This window comes from Typha latifolia, chromosome 9 (assembly GCF_019914945.1).
Source record: "Typha latifolia isolate L0001 chromosome 9, TyphaL0001v2, whole genome shotgun sequence".
NCBI classification, from domain to species: domain Eukaryota; kingdom Viridiplantae; phylum Streptophyta; class Magnoliopsida; order Poales; family Typhaceae; genus Typha; species Typha latifolia.
The window spans coordinates 8,619,925-8,640,908 of NC_133094.1; the positions used below are offsets into that span (position 1 = coordinate 8,619,925).

General features: G+C 34.7%; 1 protein-coding gene across 1 annotated transcript; it reads left to right on the forward strand.

Annotated features, from left to right (window-relative positions):
- The first annotated feature begins 1,243 nt into the window (after positions 1-1,243).
- On the forward strand, positions 1,244-20,911 carry LOC140795678 (aspartic proteinase 36-like). Its single transcript, XM_073148389.1, has 10 exons — positions 1,244-1,599; positions 1,720-1,849; positions 1,932-2,179; positions 2,428-2,652; positions 3,996-4,158; positions 4,237-4,307; positions 6,864-6,954; positions 7,857-7,932; positions 15,522-15,593; positions 20,547-20,911. Exons 1-10 carry the CDS (start codon positions 1,376-1,378, stop codon positions 20,693-20,695), a joined length of 1,449 nt encoding a protein of 482 aa, XP_073004490.1. The 5' UTR covers positions 1,244-1,375; the 3' UTR covers positions 20,696-20,911.
- Positions 20,912-20,984: the final 73 nt, after the last annotated feature.

Consider the following 20,984-nt stretch of genomic DNA (forward strand, 5'->3'; position numbering starts at 1 on the left):
ACAATCTCTCTAACTCGTTTTGACAATTAATAGCTACAGATTTCATAGTTATTATCTATGGATGCTTAGGATTAACTAGGTATTTTAGAGAAATTTTATTAAATTTAATTCTATATATTATAACCAGTAATAGATCTCATAAATACAAAATAAAATTTCATAGATACAATATAGGAATTTATGTGTACAAGTAGACCCACAAATAAAATTCTAAGAAAATTAGAATGCTATGATAAATACTAAAGTTGATGTAGGTATTTAGTTATTTGGTCCGATTTTCTACTGTGAATACACATTTTATTATAGTATAATATCCATAATTTATATATATATATATAATACACACTAAAATTTATTCTTACAAATAAAATAATTAAATATAATTAAATATAATTAAATTACAAAAGCCCTAAGACCCGAAAATACTTTTTTTCTTTTTTGAGAATCTTATAACTAAATATTGAGCCTAAAGGTACGGTACTCCAATGTACGGACTATATATTTATTTTTAATTATTAAAAAATAAAATATTTATATGTTATATTTAAATAACATAATAAAATATTGTTAATATTATTTTTTAATTAAAATATATTGTTAAAAGTCTCTCATAGGGATCTTTAAAATAAGATTAATCTTAAATAGCTTCAAAAATAATTTTAAATTACTAATTATTTTAATTTTCAATTAAATTTCTCATTGGACATTAGAAAAATTAAGATAGAAACTTTGAGCTACGACTCCACTAATTGAACATTTATAATAGATACATGAGAACGAAGAAATTTAATATATATATATATATATTATTTAATATATTTTATGTTTGATATTTTTTTTGATAAATAAAAGGATTCATTGAAACTTGGGCAAGAAGACCAAAAGGTTATAGTTAAATTATCTTCTTAATCATTAATTTTTTTTCCATAAAGGATATGGGTACAGCAATTGACATGTTTTGAACAAGGCTGTCAGATTATTTATCCGTTTACCTTATATAATAATAGCTGACAAATGATTCGAGAATATGTCACGAATAATTGGGCAGATTAACTCATTTATGATATAAAGATGTTTATTTGATAAATCTGAACTATTTTGAAACAGGACATAAAAGTCAATGTCATGTAGATTTTATGACAAATGTCAATGTGTTGTGTGTCAGGAGGTCAAAGATGTCAATGTGTCCCCTTCTTTGTTGCTCTGCCCTTTTTCTTTTTTCTTTTTTTAATATTTTCCTCTACACCGTCGTTTCCTCTTGCCCCCCTCCCTCTCTTTTCTTTCTACGGCCAAGAAAAAGAGGGGGGAATAGAGAGCCGCCCTTTTGTTCCGATCTCTATTTGTATCGGAAAACTAGAAGAAAAAGTCGGTTCTCATGGCTTCCATGAGATCCTCTTCTCCCCTCCTTGTTCTCTTCCTTGTTCTCTCTGTTTATAGCCGCCAAGCTTCTGGGGCTGGCTTCCTTAAGGTGCAAAACAAATTCGCCGGACGGAACCGGACCATCGCCGATCTCGGGGCCCACGACAGCCGCCGCCGCGGTCGGATTCTTGCCGCCATTGACCTACCCCTCGGTGGGCTCGGCCTCCCCACCGACACCGGGTAATGCTCCCGCATTTTAGAAATCGTCAACTAGTTTTTTTTTTAAATATTATTTTTGTTACCTTTTGGATTATGATTTTGGTGATTTAGCTAATTGGGGGTGTTTGAATGGGAAAATAGGCTGTACTATGCTCAGATTGGGATTGGAACGCCTTCCAAGAATTATTATGTGCAGGTCGACACGGGAAGCGACATCCTTTGGGTGAATTGCATCTCCTGCGTGCGTTGCCCTAAAAAGAGTGACCTTGGGGTATCCTTCCTTTAAATGAGTTTCTTTTACGCTTTCTTGTCTCTTTTCTTATTGATTATTGAGAATTGGATGTTTGATGCAGATACAACTGACGCTCTATGATCCAAAAGGGTCCCAAAGCGGAAACTTGGTGTCGTGCAAAGAGAACTTTTGCTCTTCGGCAAACGGGGGAGAGATCCCAGGGTGCCTGGGGAATATCCCATGCCAATACAGTGTGATGTATGGTGATGGGAGCTCGACTGCTGGGTATTTTGTGACGGATTTCTTGCAGTATGAGCAAGTAACTGGTCATCACCAAACGAAACAAGCCAATGCAAGTGTTACGTTTGGGTGAGTTGTATTTCATAAGTCAAAATAGAAGCTTCTAAACTTATTTTAGAGTTGGTAACAACAACTAGAAGTCATGCTTGATAATAATGCAAAATATTTATAATCTGCATCTTTATGATTTCTTGTATCCTCTTGAAATCCATTATGTTAATGGTTACTGCTATTTTTAGGTGCGGACATGGAGATTTTGAGCATGTGCCATTTATGCTCGTTCTTTTCTTCCCTGATGTAGTTTTGTCTTGTTTCAGGTGTGGTGCTCAACAGGCTGGGGATCTAGGTTCATCCAGTGAAGCACTTGATGGGATCCTTGGTTTTGGCCAGTCAAACTCATCCATGTTATCACAGCTGGCTTCCGCAGGAAAAGTTAGTAAGGTGTTTTCTCATTGCTTAGATACTATAAATGGAGGTGGAATTTTTGCTATAGGTAGAGTGGTGCAGCCAAAAGTGAAGACAACACCATTGGTACCTAATCAGTAAGTTATGCTATCCAAGAGAAGCTATTAAGCTGATCTTTTGTTTTGTTTTTAATCTCTAGGTGTTATTTTGATTTGATTACGGGATTTTGAATAAGCTTTATCCGATTGATAGTACATGACTCAGATTATAGGAGTCCAATGAACATTATATTGACCATAAGTTCTAGGATGTGCAACATATATACATTATATGGCCACCGTGTTGCAATATTATCTACATTTTTTCCTCTTATCCTGCCGTTTCATTTACTAGATGATTTTTTGTATTGCTATTTTCTTCCAATCTGATTTTTGGCTTGTCTTTGATCCCTTTAATCTTCCTCTTGTTCGTCATTCAATCCCATATTTTATTTTCTATTTATGAATAGATTATACTTTTGGATGATAATGTCAACTTAGAAGTTTTGCACTTGAGAGTTGACACCACTTTCCGAAGCGTTAAATTTAATTGAAAGATGAGTAGAAGTTATGACACCATTGCTGTACTTTTTAAATTGTAGAAACCTTATTGGAAGGTCTATGGGTTTTGGTCCATTTTAATTTAAATTTACCATAGGATACTGGCATAGCCAATGAAGAAATTTGTGACCACCGTCACAAAAGTAGAAGAGAGAAAAGAAAAGAGACGAAGTAAAATGAAAATAACAATCAATTTTGTAAAAAATGATGTGGTCTCCATTATGAGCCACTTCTTAAATAGAGAATAATCCTAAGCAAGTAGAATTCCTAAGACGACTAGGATTCCAATCAAGATAGAAACCTAACAATTATTAGGGAACTAAAAATTAGGAAAGACACTTGAAATAGGAAGCCTTTTGAGATTAGGAATCTTATGAGAAATAGGAAACCTTTGAGATTAGGAATTCTATGAGGATTAGGAAACATTTAAGAATAGGAATCATATGAGCAAGGATTGTTGGATGTAACTAGTATGCCGCTCATCACTATGCATGCTGGGTGGTACATGCTGTGATGGAGAGAAAGAGGTAGGGTTAGGTCAGCCAATTGGCCTGGTCGAACAAATCGTGCAACTCAGCACGACTCATTCTAATAAGGTTTTGTGGTGGTTCTCAAGTCGTTCACTTATATTTTAACTTCTCTTGCTCGGGGTCCATAGAATGATAACTTTTATATGCTTTTTACCATCTTATGCTATAATAGTTCTAAATATGCTTTGATATAAAATGCTAATCATCTTGATCACTAAATTTTCATGTGCAGTGTTTTTTACTAAGCTCTAGCATATAAATGTACTTAATTTTCTTTTGGGTCACATACCATATCATATCCTTTTCGTATATTTGATTAATTTATATATGATAAATGTTTTTCTTTGTTAGGCTACATTATAATGTCAATCTGAAAAAGATAGAGGTTGGAGGCACTTTCCTGCGACTTCCAACTGATCTTTTTGAAACTGGAGATAGAAAAGGAACAATTATTGATAGTGGGACAACATTGTCTTATCTTCCGGATGAGGCATATACAAAACTATATGATGCAGTATGACATCTTTCTGTTCATTAGTCATTTAAAGATTTTTTTTCCAGTTTCTAATATTGAGTTTTCTGATTACTTTAGGTATTTGCTAACCATCAAGGTTTGAGCTTCCATACCATTCAAGACTTTTTATGTTTCCAATATCCTGGAAGGTATGTATCTCTTTACAAAATTGAACATGTATATAAGAAAAGGATTAATGAAAATTTTGGAATTTCTGGCAGTTAAAATAGGAAAGCACCTTTTTGTTAGATTTGTTTTAAGATGTAATAGAATATGGGGCGTTAACATTATACTCTTTGAATTTAGTAAGGGGACCTCAATCTAGTCAGTTCTTTTCTTTGTCTGTTAAGAGTATGAACATCTAATGAGAGCTGTACAGTTTGATCATGTACATATTGACGTATTTATTTTTTGGTTTATTTGGCTACGTTGTAAGTTTGTAACTAGTAGGTTATTTTTATTTAATTTATTTTTTAATCTTATTTTTTTATTGGAGTATGAATGTATCACATTATTTACTTGTTTTCAGGAGTTCCATATTTTCACCATAGATAGGTTACAGGTACCATGTCTTTGATTTGTATTGATACTTCATATTTAATCAGCTAGGTCTTTCCTCTAGCTCTACATCTTGGTCATGCATGACTAGCTTCCATTAATTTAATTTGATACATTTTTCTTACCTATTTGGAACTTTTCTTTTTTCCTTTTATTATCTTTATAGATCAGTGTCGTTTTTCTCCTGTTGATTTTAAGCTAAGGTGCCAGGAAAGTGAAGCAAGTCCAAAGATTCATCACTTTTTTTTTTGATGAGACTATAAGCATTCAGTGTACAATAATTGTGCTCTTTCGGAGATTGACATAGATAGTTAGTAACGCTCCTTTTTTTCCTTCTCTTGGATACTGGAATATAAAGTGGATTTTGTTACTTTCGTGGTAGTGTTTAGTTCTGGAATTTGTCTGCTAGGTTAAGAGGGGTGAGGCTGTGTAAGGCAAGGTTCAAACTTTTTTTGATGAGACTATAAGCATTCACTGTACAATAATTGTGCTCTTTTGGAGATTGACATAGATAGTAACGCTCCTTTTTTTTTTCCTTCTCCTGGATACTGGAATATAAAGTGGATTCTGTTACTTTCGTGGTAGTGTTTAGTTCTGGAATTTGTCTGCTAGGTTAAGAGGGGTGAGGCTGTGTAAGGCAAGGTTCAAACTTTTGGTTTCGGACCCGAAAAAATAAAACATCTCGGATTTTCAGTCAGTTTCAACTTTTTCCAGATTGTTGTTTTGGTCTTTTATGTTTAGATTAATTTTTTCATGACAAAATAAAAAAAATTCTAGAAATTAAAAAAGAAGAAGCAAATGTCAAAAAAGTTATGAAAAAGAAATCCTAAACAATTGCAGAAATTGGGTGTTTTCTATAAGTAAAGATCACAACATAGTCAATTAGTTGAAATAAAGATGAAATCAGAGGTCGGGCCACTTATGCTATGCTGTGGAATAGTGGAAAAGATGAGTGAAGGGGGGTAATGGCAGACTAGGAAAAACCAACAAAAGAGAGGAGAGGAAAAGAAAACAGAAAAGTTACCTTGATAGTCAACTTCATCGGCTATCTACATGGTTGGAGAGGGGAACATGATAGTCATAGGAGGTTGTTACCACCGAGATTGCTCAAGTTTTTTTAGGTTGGAGAGAGGAGAGAGGTTCACAGTTGTGTGACAGAGAGATCATTGCCATTGAGGCCATCTAGAGAGATGTGAATTTAATCTAATGGGGGTTGGGTGGGGGAGAATAGAGATGGGTCCACATGTGGTATTGATAAAATCACGGGGTTGATGGGATGTGTATTACAATGACATTAGGGTTTTGACTTGTTTTGGCTGATCCGAAACCATCCTCCATTTCAACTGGGAATTACAGTTGCATGCTGAAACATATGTAATTAGTTGTTTCAGCTATATTTTTAAATCGCCTGTGGTTGAAACCAAAACATTTTGGGCGACTTTTTAAACCTTGCATGGTGTGCCCTGTACAGCTCCCTCCTAGAGCCCTTACTGGCTTGAGCTTTTTGCACTAGGGCCCTTTCTACAATGCTTCGTTGCTCAACTTCAGAATGAGCAAATGCATTCTATTGTTTCAACTCATCATAGTCACTTCTCTCTGTATTATCCTGTATCATCAACCTAGGAATCCTTTCCAGACTTGATGTGATGGCTCTTTTTTTGAATAAAGATATGATGGGTGTTGAGAACCATAATAGGAAATAAATAATCACTGTTTATCATACTATTGGACTGGATTACATTGAATGGATGTGATGCTCTAACTTTAACATAAAAGAGAATGAGAATTAACAGGATTAGGAAAATCAGCAGTGCTATCAGATATGAGTAAAGGGTTTTATAACTGAACAATTCAATGTGTGCATATGGAGTTTTTCTTAACCTATATACTTTTTCCTGTATCAGTTTTCCATAATGTTAATGAACTCACACACATGAACATGAGATAGTAAGTCTAATTGAGTATATGGTATTATGATGAACATGACTTGACTTTCAGTAAGATATTTCTTTGTCCTACAAAAATATTTTGCATGTTAAGAGGTACAGTTTTGTTCAAGCAATTTTACATCCTATCTTGTTATCTTAGTCATATAGAGGTTGAACTCAAGTTAACTTCCCTGCTAACATGTAACTATTGTCTTGCAGTGTAGATGATGGATTTCCAGAAGTTGTCTTCCATTTTGAGAACTCACTTCTATTAAATGTGTATCCGCATGATTATTTCTTCCAAAATGGGGTAACCAAGTCTTCTTCTATTTGATGAATTAGTTAAAAACGTTTCTGCTTCTATATATATAAATTATATATATTTGATATTTGTGCATTTGTGTCTCTTGTATTTAACTCTTTTTTGACTCCATGACCTTCCTTCTCTTGATTTTTTTTAAATTTCTTCCTGGAAAATGAAAATCCTCCTTTTGCGTTCTTTTACAGGGTTGAAACTTATGAGTATGCAGTAATTCCTGTTTCCTTTATTCCATCATATTGTTATTTTATTAGTACTTCTAACTGCATTCTTTAACCCTTGGTTATATATCTCATTGAAATAGAATTGATAAGAGTTTTCATGTTAATACTTAATAGCATCTATATATGCCAAATTGCCAATATCTTCTGTTCTCCTATAGCGAAACCTATATATCCACAATTAGCTAAAAGAAGTTATTCTGTTCCTGAATTTTTCCATTTTATTGTAGGTTCACTGAGAGATATGAATCATTTATGTTGTATGCATGGGCTACTCTAATTCCTGTCATGCAATTCAGCAAATCCTTGCTAAACAATTTCATTTGAACTCGAATTTTATCATATAAATCTCTTATTTGAAATGTCATTTTGGGTACTTCAGATTCATCTAGGTATTGTAGGATAACAAGTTAACAATTTGACCTAAAAAACATGTTAAGTACTTGGGTTCTCTTCTTCATGTCCTCTTTTGTGTCATTCAAAATATAATTTGTTAGGGCAGGAAATAACTTACAACTTTTTTTGGTGACATTAAACACGTTAATTTCAAAGATTATTAGAAAGATGATATGTCCGCTTTAAAAGCAAGTTTTGGAATTTGGATAGCTTATTATCGTACATAGTTGTAATGTTTCTAGAGTTGCTTATGAAATTTCAGTTTTCATCTAATAGGATAGCATTTACTGCCTTGGCTTTCAAAATGGAGGAGTACAATCTAAGGATGGGAAGGATATGTTTCTTTTGGGAGGTATGAATCTTAAGCACTATCGTACTTTTTCCTAAAGTGCAAATTTACTAGTTTTATGGATCTTTTGCTAATGTTTTGAAAGACGGTCATGGGTGCTGGCAGTCACCTCACTACAGAGCGCTTAGGCAAAAGATATCGCCAAAGTAGTATAGTATTTTTAATATATAAAAAATTAAAAATAATATTTATGATATATAATATATACTGACATAATATATATAATTTTTTTAATAATGCACTACACCAAAATACCGAATAAGATGATCATAATTTGCAACCATAATAAGAAATTCACAACTATAACGTGTAACAGAATGGTAATATACTAATATGCTCATTAAGGATAATAGAACAATATTACAAGGTTATCAAAAATGACATAACGATATTAAAAATGAAAATAATGAAGAGAGGTAGTGAGTTGAAATTGAAGTATAGTATGGGGTGTAAAATAAAAGTTGTCCTCTTAGAAGATAAATAATAATAGTGAGTTGCTCCCCCCACTTGCTTTCTCCTATCCATTCAATATCTCATTACTCACTCCCTTCTCCACACCTAACACCCTTCTCTCTAAATCTCTATTTCCTTTCACTGCCATGTTATACTCCACTTCCCAACCTCATGTTCCTCTCCCTCTCCTTTAACTACATCTACTCTTTCTCATTTCCTATTCTCTACTTCTCTATTTCTCTCTTACCTACCTTGACCTCTCCTAGAATCTCTTCATGGGCCAGCTTGCCGCCGCTTGAGATATAAGATAATTGATAGAGGGAGAGAGGAAACAATAGGTTTGAGGGGTTAGGGCTTAGATTGATAGAGGGGAATCTAGGGAGAGGAGACAATAGGTTTGAGGGGTTGGGGCTTAGATTGATAGAGGGGAATCTAGGGAGAGGAGACAATAGGTTTGAGGGGTTGGGGCTTAGATTGATAGAGGGGGAGCTAGGAAGAGGAGAGGCTCGTTGTCTAGACCGGTCCAACCCGTTAGCTAAGGCGGGCCGACTTGCTCCAGCGCTGAAGTGGGCTCCCTGGCCCGCTCGGCGAAATAGTGGCCCACCTGGCTTTTGCCGGCTGCTTACTTGCAATGCAGGCCACCTAAAGCGCCTTTCGTAACTTAGTTGTTATATTGTTTTGATCCAGCAAATCAATGATGAAGTTTTTGTGCATCAATTTGATTGTGACTGATAAATTTTAGCTAATTGTTTATCATATCTATTGATAAATCTAGCTAGACACATTTTGTAGAAAATATGGGTTGTTTTTGCTGACACTCAAGGATATGCAGGAATAATTTGCTCAGCTTGAAAGGGCCATAAAATCCGTGACTGTTATATTTCTTCATTGCTTCTTGCCAAATGAAAAAGATAGTTGCTCTTTTCCACTCAAGATAAATTTTCCTTCATGAGTGCCACAAATTTCATTATAGCTTCAGATCCAGTTTAATTAGAAAATCAAGCTGTAACCTTAACGTCATAATGAGTTAAGATTTTAAAAAACAAATCGTATTTAGGACAAAGTGATGGGAGAGAGAAGTTAAATGGTATGGATCTATGGAAATATTAAGAGGACAAAACAAGGAGAGTTCTTAGAAGCAACATAGAAAGTTATAGAAGAGTCAAAGAGATGATGTCAACTGCAGCATGAAAAAGAGTAGTAGGATAGAACATGCGAAAAACTTGTTAAGATTTTGGAGTAAGTTCACTATATGAAATTTATAGTCAAGAAAGAGTCTAGAAAGTTATATTGAGCAAGGATTTATGTGATGCTAGTACACTACATGACGGCGCCTGTTGGCACAATACTTGCCAGGTGGCACGGGGTTGTGCCGACATAGGATTTTAGGCATAGCATGGCATATCCTGTGTAATGCCACACCATGTTGGGTCTTCAGTTGTGCTGAAACCTTGTCAGCATTCCTAAGTGATGAGTAGCATGGACTGCACCCCTGTGCCCGAGGAATAAATCCATTAGGTTGAGTAGTGAGGACTTCAATTGTTAGTAATATATCTGAAACCTCTAAATTGTATTGGGCTGGTCTTTTTGATTGTTCACTCATCATCGTGCAACTATCGAATAAGTATAACCAGTCAGCCAGGTACATAAGGTGTAAGTGTTGTCATTTGCAAGTTAAGTGCCATCATTATTTCTGGATATGATGCTATCATATCGAATAGAAAAAAAATACAAGGTACCATTGATTTTTTAGTTATTGGTGTTTTCTGCTTTAGCCAATGTCATCTGAGTTTTAGTTTACACAGTTTCGGATTGCACTTGTTGATTTTCCATGTAAAGGTAAACAATTGCAGTTATAGAGAATCTTTGAAGCAACCTAGAAAAGAGTAAGTTATAAGTCCTTACAATGTTAAAATTTAACAAATATTGTACTACTTTCTGTAAAGTTTCTCAAGTTTAATGCTGATATAAAGATGTCTATTTGCATAGATCTGTACATATTTAAGATACCAAGAGCCTTGAGTGTATTCAAAATGTTACATATTGCCTGGTTATACAATTGGTGTGTGCCTTTATTTAATTTCAGGAATTTTGAATTACAAGTACCTGCTTGATTGGGTTTTTTGCATCTTAATTACACTTCTTTTTCCATTGGCATTGTTGTGTCACAAATTTTGGATTGGCAACTTTATGTGAAAATTGTTTAAACTACCATATTTATCTTAGTTGTCTCTTCTCTCTTTCCCATCTCCATTATTATTACGGAGCCAAGGTTCCCAGTATCAGGATCGGGATCGGTATCGGATCAGACTAATTTTTAATTATATAAAATTCTAAATATTATTTAAAAATACAGAAAAATATAGAAAAATGCAGACAAATTTAGAAAAAATGACAAAAAAAAATAAGAAAACAAAACTTACTCACGTATGAAGTCTAAAAACTTAAAAAATGTATTAACTTACTCAAAATTTAAAACTTTGATGAATACTGAGCTGGTTCTCGTAAATTTCTATAGTCTTTATTATCATAATCACCATAAGTTTGTAAATATTGATGTCTGGGACCTGATGCTCTAAAAAGTGATTCCATCATACTAGTCATATTGTATGGATCTTGTTGTGTGACTTGCATTTGAGGAGAATAATAACCAGCATTTGGATCTTGTGCCTGAGAATACTGAGGATAATAACTAGCATATGAATTTTGTGACGGCTCCAAATAATAAATACTCGATGTACCATAATCATAAGAAGCAACATTCTTATGACGACGTCGTTGATATGTATATACATCCTCAGTTTCTCTGTCTTCAATTCTTATGTCTCCTTGATTTTCCTCAATAAATGTAGTTGGAATGGTCTCACCACCATATGTATCATCAGGACTATGACTAGTACTAGTAGGTATACTATCTCTCGCTACTGAACGACTCGTACTAGCCTCTGCCGTGGTCGTGGTCTCTTCTAATATCTCATCTAACCATAGGTTATCTCTGTCATCTAATAACTTGTCTTCTATTTCTCTGATCTATGGAGTCAAGGAGTCTTCTTTATCAAAAACATGATTTAAATCAATCAGTTGTTCATTTTCTACATTTCTTCTTAAATTTCTCTCCCTTAATCTCATATTATAATGACAAAAAACTAACTTTTGTAATTTTTCCATTGTCAATCAGTTGCATGTTTTTATGTGGATTAAGGAGAAAATAGTCCAATTTCTTTCACACTGTGATAAAAACATAGTTTGACTTAAAATCTTTTTTGCTATTGGTGTCAAATTTGGTGCCTCCTCTCATCCATAGATAGATCACTATTTAGCTGGAGTGTTATGAGATATAGCTGCAGCAACTTTAGCAGTATTGAATTGACCACCACTCACTTCTTTATCGCAAAGGATTTGTTTATGAATATCGGGCTCAAGCTTGCTGATTACCTTCCTAACTCCTAACAAGACTTCAGTATCATTATTGACATTTTTAGAGAATTGAAATCTTGGATTAAGAAAAATACCTTGTAGAAATTTAAAATTTGTAAGCATTCAAATTTTTAAATACTCATAAATAAAACTAAATTAGTAAATTAAAAATTAAAACTTAAAAACATGCCTACTAGCAGCATGTATATCTCTATGTAGTTGTTTGTTCTATCTAGAATCAATCATCTTCTACCACTTCTTATAACTTTGGCCCATATTTTTTTTATTGATTCTTTTGTTATGTCCATTGCCTCATATAAGAAATCCATCTCAGATTTGTCATCATTGTCTACAAGTCTTCATACTTTGACAAGAGGCTCAAGTACTACGGTGGCAATTGTAATATTATCGTAAAATGCATTTCGAAGAGTCCTACTAATTTTACAGCATCCATTATAGTGTGACAATAAGGACTATTAGCTACATTGAAAGAAATATGGTTGTAGAAAAAAAATTTAGAGAGAACCCTACCAATGTGTGTTTATTTGTATTTTTAATTCCTTTGAGAGTTGTCTTGATGGAAGTCTGTGTACAACTCATTTTTTTTTGAATATATGTATTCATTGGTCCAATTTTCTAGACTCTGCTGTAACACTAGGAGTCCTAGGGATAGAATTATTGCCCCAATATTCTCTCTACCCTTGTATATTAACTAATCTAGATCTTTGAAAGTTACCACCAGTGCTTCTTTTCATCTCTTCCTCTACTCTATACATATTTCTGCTCTCTTTCATTGCCCTCCTCATCTGTCTCTCTTCCTCATCCTCTTCACTTTGCTCACTGCTATCATCATCAATGTGTACAGGATTATGCATCAATTCTTCACGAACCATTGACTCTCTTTGTTGTGCAGATTGTTTATCCTTCTTTTTGCCAATTAAATGAGCCAACATCTGCTTTCTAACTTCCAAGGATACTTGAGTGTAAGCTGTTACATTTTCTTATCTTCCAGTTAAATGTTCTTTCAAACGGCTGACACTGCCACTCATTTTCTTTCCACACCAGTTGCATTTAACACATCTTTTATCTTGCCCAATAGTACTGCAATGTTGCCACCCAATGTCGGTATCATATGATTTCTCTTTTGAAGCCATTGATATTTTAACTCTGTAACTAAAAAATATAAATAAAAATTAAAATAAAATATAAAATAATTTAAAATTTACAAAAATAAAACCCTCTATTTTTTTCTTTACTTCTTTTCAATTTCCAGTTTCCACCCCTCTCAGCCTCTCTCAGCCTCTCAAGTTCTCAGCAGCAACATGTGCGCAGTAGCAACACCAGTAGTAGGTTTGCAGTAGCAGCACCCAGCTGCTGGTGCTATTGTTGTGCACGTGCTGCTGCTGCTTCACCATAGCAGCACCTGCCTACTGCTAAGTAGTAGCAGGTGCGCAATGAAAAAAAATGAGAAAGAAAGGAATTAGAACCTGAAAAAAAAAACTCACTTGAGGTCGCTGGAGGTCGAGGTCGTCGGATCTTCGTCGGAGAACATCGCCGGAGGTCGAGGTCACTGGAGATCTACTCAGTCGCTGGTGAGAAAGAGACTGGTGAGAAAGAGACCGGTGAGAAAGAGACTTAGAGAAAGAAAGAAAAGAGAGAAAGAAAAGGGAGAAAGAGAGGCAGGTGGGTGGAGGGACATCAATTATTGATGTCCCCCGGGTCGGATCGGACCCGTTCCCACCCGTTTCGGCTGAAATGGCCGATCCTGACCGAAATGGATCGGGTTTCGGCCGAAACTGGGAACCTTGGTAATAATGGTGAGGGTGGTGATAGTGAAGGTGATTGACAATAGTGAAGGTGAAAGTGAGGTAGTGGGATAGTGATGAAGATAGTGATGGTCGTGATGAAGGTGGTGGTATTGGTAAAGGTGGGAACGGGGGCATGGCCTTGTTGTGTTAGGTGGCGAAGGGTGGTGGTGATGATGTGAGAAGAAAAGGAGAGGAGGTAGATAAGGTGATGGCCGTGGTAGTGGCCTAGTGGGCTTGTGATAGTGGTTGTGGTGATGGTGATGGTGAAGATGATGGTCATGGTGGTGGGTTAATAGTCGTGATTACTGATGTTGGTGAAGGTGGAGGTGGTGATGGTAGTGCCAACTATAGTGGCTGATGGTAGTGGTCAAGGATGGTTGTGCCGGTGGTGGCACAAGTGAGTGCCGACCCGTGTTGATATGTAGTTTTTAATTCTTTTTTATTTCAATCGATCATCATCAAATAACTTAAGTGTTGTTCTTGAACTGGCAAATGAATCACCATCATCAATATGATTGAAGATTATCAATATTATTTAACGCAACATTCTCATGCCATTCTTGTGTCGGCAAATTAAGTTTTTGATCATCCCCATCATTTTATGTTCAATTAGATACTACTTTTAATTATTAAATTATTATCAATTAATATTATGTGTTGAATGTTATTATGCATGGTTCGCCGTATCGGTCGTTCCCGATACCGATCGGGATTGGCCGAACCCAATCTCAATCCAGGCCTGATCCGAACTCTTTTTCTCTTTCACTCTTTCTTTCCACTCTCTTACTATTTTTCTTTCTATTGCTCTTTTTTTTCTCTCCTTACATATAATCGTTGTTTCTCTTACGGAGAGATCTAGCTCCGGTGAACTCCGACGAACTCTGGTGAACTCCGACAAACTCTAGTATATAATTTTTTAATTAATTTTTTTTTTCTCATTTTTTTCATTTCTTCCACTTTCTCCCTGTTTTCTTCTCTTTTTTTTCTTCTTTTTCTTCTTCTTTACTTGCATCATGATTTTTTTTTGTTTGATTTTCTTCCACTCACGCTCTTTCTAATATCTTTTTTTTTTCAATTTTTATTGCACCATAGTTTTTCTTTTTTCTTTGCTTATTTTTGGTAAGCTTTTTTTTCTAAATTTTTAGAAGTTTTCCTACATTTTTAAATAATATTTAAAATTTTATGTAATTAAAAAGTTCGATTTGATCCAGGCGATCGATATGGCCGATCCGGCCGATACGTATCGTTTTTTCGGAAGGCCGATCCCGATTCTAACCCTGATTTTTCGAACCTTGTTATTATGTATTTAATTATATTATGGAGTATTCAATTATATTGTAAAATGTTTAATCATTACTATAAGTTATTTAATTATATTAAGTGTTGAATAATATTTATATTTGACTATTGCTATATCATTGATAAAATAGGTTATTCACAAAAATTTTCTAAAGATAAAAGACTGTAATGCTGGTTGTAATACGTATATTCAAACTAAAATTGAAGATTGAGGAGCCAAAAACATCTTTAATATTCTAAATTTTTTATTAAAAATATGTCAAATGCGTGCTGGTTGGCATGTGGCTTTGGCACGGCCATCTTTGGTAGTCGTGTTGGTGAAGGTAGCAATTGGTGGTAGGAAATGAGAGAAAAAGAGGAAGAGGTAGAGAAACTGAAAGAGAAAGATGGAGGGGTAAAAGTAGAATTTTAATTTTTTTTAACATGGATTGCCAATTTAGTTTTTAATGTCACATTGTTGCCAATTGTAAAAAGAATTGCAATTAAGTTGCAAAAGCCGCTGCAGTTTCTAGCAAATGTTTACTTGAGTTGCAAGCCTTAGGATTCATCGTATTCATATTTTTAATTTAACCTTATCTTCATCCTTTGTTCTCACACTTCGAATATGTCTTGCAGATTTAGTCCTCTCAAACAAGTTAGTTCTTTATGACTTGGAAAATCAAGTTATAGGTTGGACTGAATACAACTGTAAGTCTAATGTGCCTTTTATCTTGTCATATTTGTTTACAGTAATTAACTTAAGATATTTTGTGTTATTTTCTTTGTACTTTTTTGTCATTTAGTTATTTTATTGTACCGCTCTACCTGGTTTATTCTTTTTCTTTGTACTTATTTGTCTCTCCAGTATCTGCTTGTTTCTTGTCATGAATAGCTTTCATCCTATTAAGAAATTATCAGCTTTATTCTAGTGATGGAAAATGTTCTTGCTCCATTTCTGTCATAATAGATATTAGGGCAAATTTTATTTAAAACCCTCCTTTTGCATTATCTTCGTTTTGACCCTTCTCCTATCTAAATTGATCATTGCTTTTTACAGTAAGTCTTTGGAAAGATCTTAAGGTTAACTTTAACGCAGCAAAATATGAGGGAATAATACCTATTAACGAATTATCTTTTGTTCTCAAAGCCTGATTCCTAGAATACCAAAATTGCTGATGGAGCACTTTATATATTTGGTTGACAACCTTGCCTATGCTTGTTGAATTCTTTTCTTGCAAGTCAATAAACAATTTTGGATCAAGTCAATAAACAACATCAATTCTCAGTTTTTATTGTTACTTGAACTATATGTGATTTTCACTTTCATTTGCTTATCTTTTTTCCTCTACAACTTGACCTCATCAACTATTCAAAATCATCATGCCCCTTGACAGTGTTAACAAAATCTACAAAATAACTATTATGCCTCTAATATGTCTACTACCATGATAAATATGCCCACTACGATCAGAGATTATTGTGATTCAAAGGATGAGTTAACGAGTTATTGAGGATTTGTTCACAATGGGATTAGTGTTGTAGTAGTGATGGTGAGATTTATATTCTAGCTTGGGGTTCGAGAGAAAGAGAATTGAAGACATTAGTGATAGCTGTGGTTGGTGAGATTTATATTTATATTTATGGTTTGAGAGAGCGGAGAGTTAGAATGATTAGTGATGGTAGTTGTGGTGGTGAGATTTATATATAGGGCTGGAGTTTGGGAAAAACATGAGCAAGAGATGGAAGCAATGAAGCACAAACACGGGACACAGACACGACACAATATGGACACGACGACATGACAAATTTTAAAACAAACATGGCATAGAACATGGCGAAATAAATAAAAAAATAAAAAATATATATAATTGATACATCTAAAGCAAAAGTTCTTCACACTATCTGCTTATCACAATATCAGTTTATCACACTACTTAGAATTAATATAAACAATAAAAGTTTAAATTTAAGCTCTATCAGTATCAAAAGAAAAATAAGCAAAAAATGAAAGGCTTTAGGTGGTGGGGGAGGGAGGGGGGAGAGAGAGAGAGAGAGAGAGAGAGAGAGAGAGAGAGAGAACCTCGTCCGTCGTAGCTGGTCTTAAAGAAGCTGCTCAGCCACTTGTCTGTTGCAGCCGTTCGTCGTGCTCAGTCCGTCGCACTTGTTTGTCGCTAGCGTCCATTGTAGGCAAGGATTTAGGGCCGAGAGAGTGAGATTTCCTTTAGGGTTGGGGGTTAGCTGCTCAGCCACTTGTCTGTTGCAGCTGTTCGTCGTGCTGAGTCCGTCGCACTTGTTTGTCGCACGCATCCATTGTAGGCAAGGATTTAGGGCCGAGAGAGTGAGATTTCCTTTAGGGTTGGGGGTTTTTGGAATTAATTTTGGGTTTGGATTTGGGTTAACAAAAAGGTCCCAAACCTGACTTGTTAACACCAGTATCAGTCCTAATGGTGTCTCGCCCGTGTCCAATATTCTTTATTTTTAAAATTAAGGATACTTCGGGCCCATGTCGGACAAGTGCCCCATGTGTGTCTGACGCGTGTTTGTGTCCGACACATATCTGACACGGAGCTTCATAAGGTGGAAGAGAACAAGAGGTTGAAGAATAGGACATTTTGGTCGATAACGGTTATGTACTAAACATCTGACAAATTTCTGTTAGAAACCCAAATAGTGAACTGACGAATGGGCTTATTTGATGATTTTGAGTAGTTAAGGGGGTCAAGTTGTAAACAAAAGATGATGGGTGAAATTGAAAATCACCTATAGTTGAGGGGGCCAAAGTGTGAATTAACCCCAATAATATTGCCAATATCGAAATTTTCCGCAAACCTGTCACCTCTTTTTGGTGGTTGAAATCCAGTAAAGGACAAATGTATCAAAACTTCGGCATTCAGAGGTACCACTTGGCTCAAAATTTTGATTTTTTTTTTAGGTTTTGACCTTTTAATTCATATTACAATCTTGCAACTCAAAATTTCATAGGAAACAATACCTATCATTGTTCATTCTCCTTCTTATGCATGTTCCCTAAACTGTACTTTGACTTCATTAAACAAATTGTCTTTCCATTGGTTTTTTCTTTTTTCCTGTTCGTTCTTTTAGTTTATCAATCCTTATTGTGACCATTCCAATTATTCCAGAGTTTCATCCAAGTCCTTAATCTGCAGTTCTACATGCATCTTGGTCTATGCAAGCCTCAGAGGAGCTGATATTAAAGATTAACTACATTTTAGTTACTGCTTCAGCCCTTAAAAGATATGACCTCTTTAGCATATGGAACTATATTTAGCAGTTTTCTTCGAGAGATACTTCCACAGAAGTACTTTAACTGAGACAGCTTGGGAGATCAATATGGTTCCTAGTGTGGCCATTGAGTGCCTTGGGCACTAGGTGCTGTCAAGAAACTTGAGAAGAAAACTGGATTCTAAATTACAACCTAATTCCCCGAACATATTAGAAAAAATAAAGTTAACATCCAAGTTCTGATATTGTAATGTCTCTATGCATCCTCTACTAAGTTTTTGATGGTATCATCAGCAGTATTATTGTGTCAAAGAAGCTATTATTTGTTCGACATTTATTATCCATGTTTTAAAGCATTATAAAAAGAAAAAGTTTAATTATTTTATCAAGTTGTTGGAAAGCTGGTATCAAGATGTAAAAGGAAGGCCTTAAGCAGCACCAGCATCATAGACAATTCACAATTGTCATTTTCTTCTTATGTCTCCACAGTATCGACCTTTTTTCTTTCAAAATCTGTTCCGGAGATGAAGTTGCAATGCTTACCCTTGTTTTTCTATGAGATCTACTATGTTTTACATAAGCTTTACTTGCAAACCCGTGCCACCATTTTCAAACTTTCATCAAAGCAAAATTCTTCTCATCAGAATCTAAACATTTTTTCTTTCCAATCAAATAAATTATGTAATTCTTATGTATTGATTGACCGAGCTGGGATTGATAACCTTGTACCTATCATGGCGCACTATTGGCATACTTTAAAAGTGTCAGTAACTAGACTAAAATACCAATTTAAGATATGATATATATTATTAGCATGTTATCTAATAAAGTATTAGAAAAGGAGGTCCTAATTTCGAACCCTGCCAAGCTTATCTGTTTAAAATATAAAACCTTTATCCATTTAGCTCAAATACACTTCTTGAGTTTATTTAAATAACTCGAGCCCAAAAGTGATATAAAACTGCCATTCTATATTAGCTTAAGCTTTTAAAGTAATTCGTAAATTGACAAAGAGATTAATTTTAATTTACATGAACTAATTTATTCAGTCGCTTTTGCTAGGTTTGTTCATTCCTTGATGTACTCTAGTAGATATAAGTAAATTTATGGCAGCGTAGAATTTAGCAAATCTAGTGAGCTTATAATCGATAAGAACATATCACATGATCAAATATGGGGGAATAAGTTCGTAATTGTCTCTACAGAACAACAGTAATCAAGGCCTACTATCTAGATCGTCTATATGGATCCTTTTCTCCATTCTATTTAGTGGATTAGTTTGCATCAAGTGCCATCATATCTTTTGGCTAATTCTCTCTATGCACGATTTGCGAGCTAAAATTAAATTAAACTTCCTGTAGCAATTTTATGCAAATGTTGGTGAACATCAATTCCAGTGCCAATGTTTATCTGCTGGGAGGACATTCTCATTCTAAGCACTAAGCATCTATACCTAGAGGTTTATTTCTTCCTAGATTAATGGCCAATGAAATACCAAAAGAGACCCTCAGCATATCTAGAAGTGGATAATCTATGTACGATCTTATCTTGGAATTTAGCATTTGGACTTATCCTGCTGCAATACAAGATACTCTTTCTTCTTTTCTTAACTCAGAAGTTTTGATTGCTATAAAGAACTCTAGATTTAAATATTTACTGTTTCATGATTAGGGACAAGAAAGCTAGCACCTAGAAGTACATGTTGCATCAATTATTTCAAATATCTCCTTGTACTTGCGTCATCCTTCTCATGTTGTTTTTTGGTGTCTTCTTTAGCTCCATCTATCACAACCTGCTTTGAAGTCATGACCGACCATGTATCACATGAATAGTTGATATATACACAGTCTTATCATATATGTTCCAAACCTTAAAAAAGATAAATCCAAGCCAAAATTTAGAATAGGAAATTTGTATGTCATAAAACCAAGTGGTAGACAACTATGACACTACAAGACATGTGCAGAAGCTACTTATTCTGAATTCAAGAAACCAGAATGCATCATAAGTAATTGTTTCCCAGTGCACAACTGCACATGTTCATTCATCCAGTTGATTATCATCTGAAAATTTTTAAAAAGAGTTTTATGAGCTAACAAGTAACAACTTAAGCTTAGTGGGTCACTCTACCCTAAGTATAATAGTAATTAAAAATGACGTTCGATGATATTATGTAACATGCATGGCTGCAAATGTAATCAAAATATTTTTGGTTTTGAAACGAGGAACTAATATTTGTTACAAGAACTGCACTTGCTCTTATCTATTACTTTACATATTGATAATAAAAACATGTGTTGCCCATTGTAGCAGATTTTCAGAAAGTGTACTAGGATACATCTTCACTTGTTTACTAGAGTTATTTTTTCTTCAGGAGAGCATTTTCCATTGTTGACTTGGTGGTTTATATGATTACAGGCTCTTCAAGCATTCAGATTAAAGATGAGAAGACTGGAGCTATCTATGCTGTCGATGCTCACAATATATCATCTGCCTATAGATTTGAGTTGGGGTTGTCCATAATGCTATTGTTACTAATGATAATGATCCTATGTATGGTCCATTGATTCTTCTTCCCCAGTGATTTGATGTTGGCGTTGCGCTCTAATATATTCATCTTATATTTTTTTGCAGTAAAATTGAAACAAAGTATGTTTGTTTCAATTTGTTTGTTTGCATTCTTTGATTCTTTGGGCAGTTTAAAGGAGCTGTAGATTCACTGTGTTATGTTATAAGCATTATGTGCCTTTGCAGTTGTTAGATCACTAATTTTCCTTTCGAAATGTTCCCTGGCTTGATAATACTAAATCACGCAATTGTTTATTATTCATGTTCAATATACCTTAGCTGATTCAA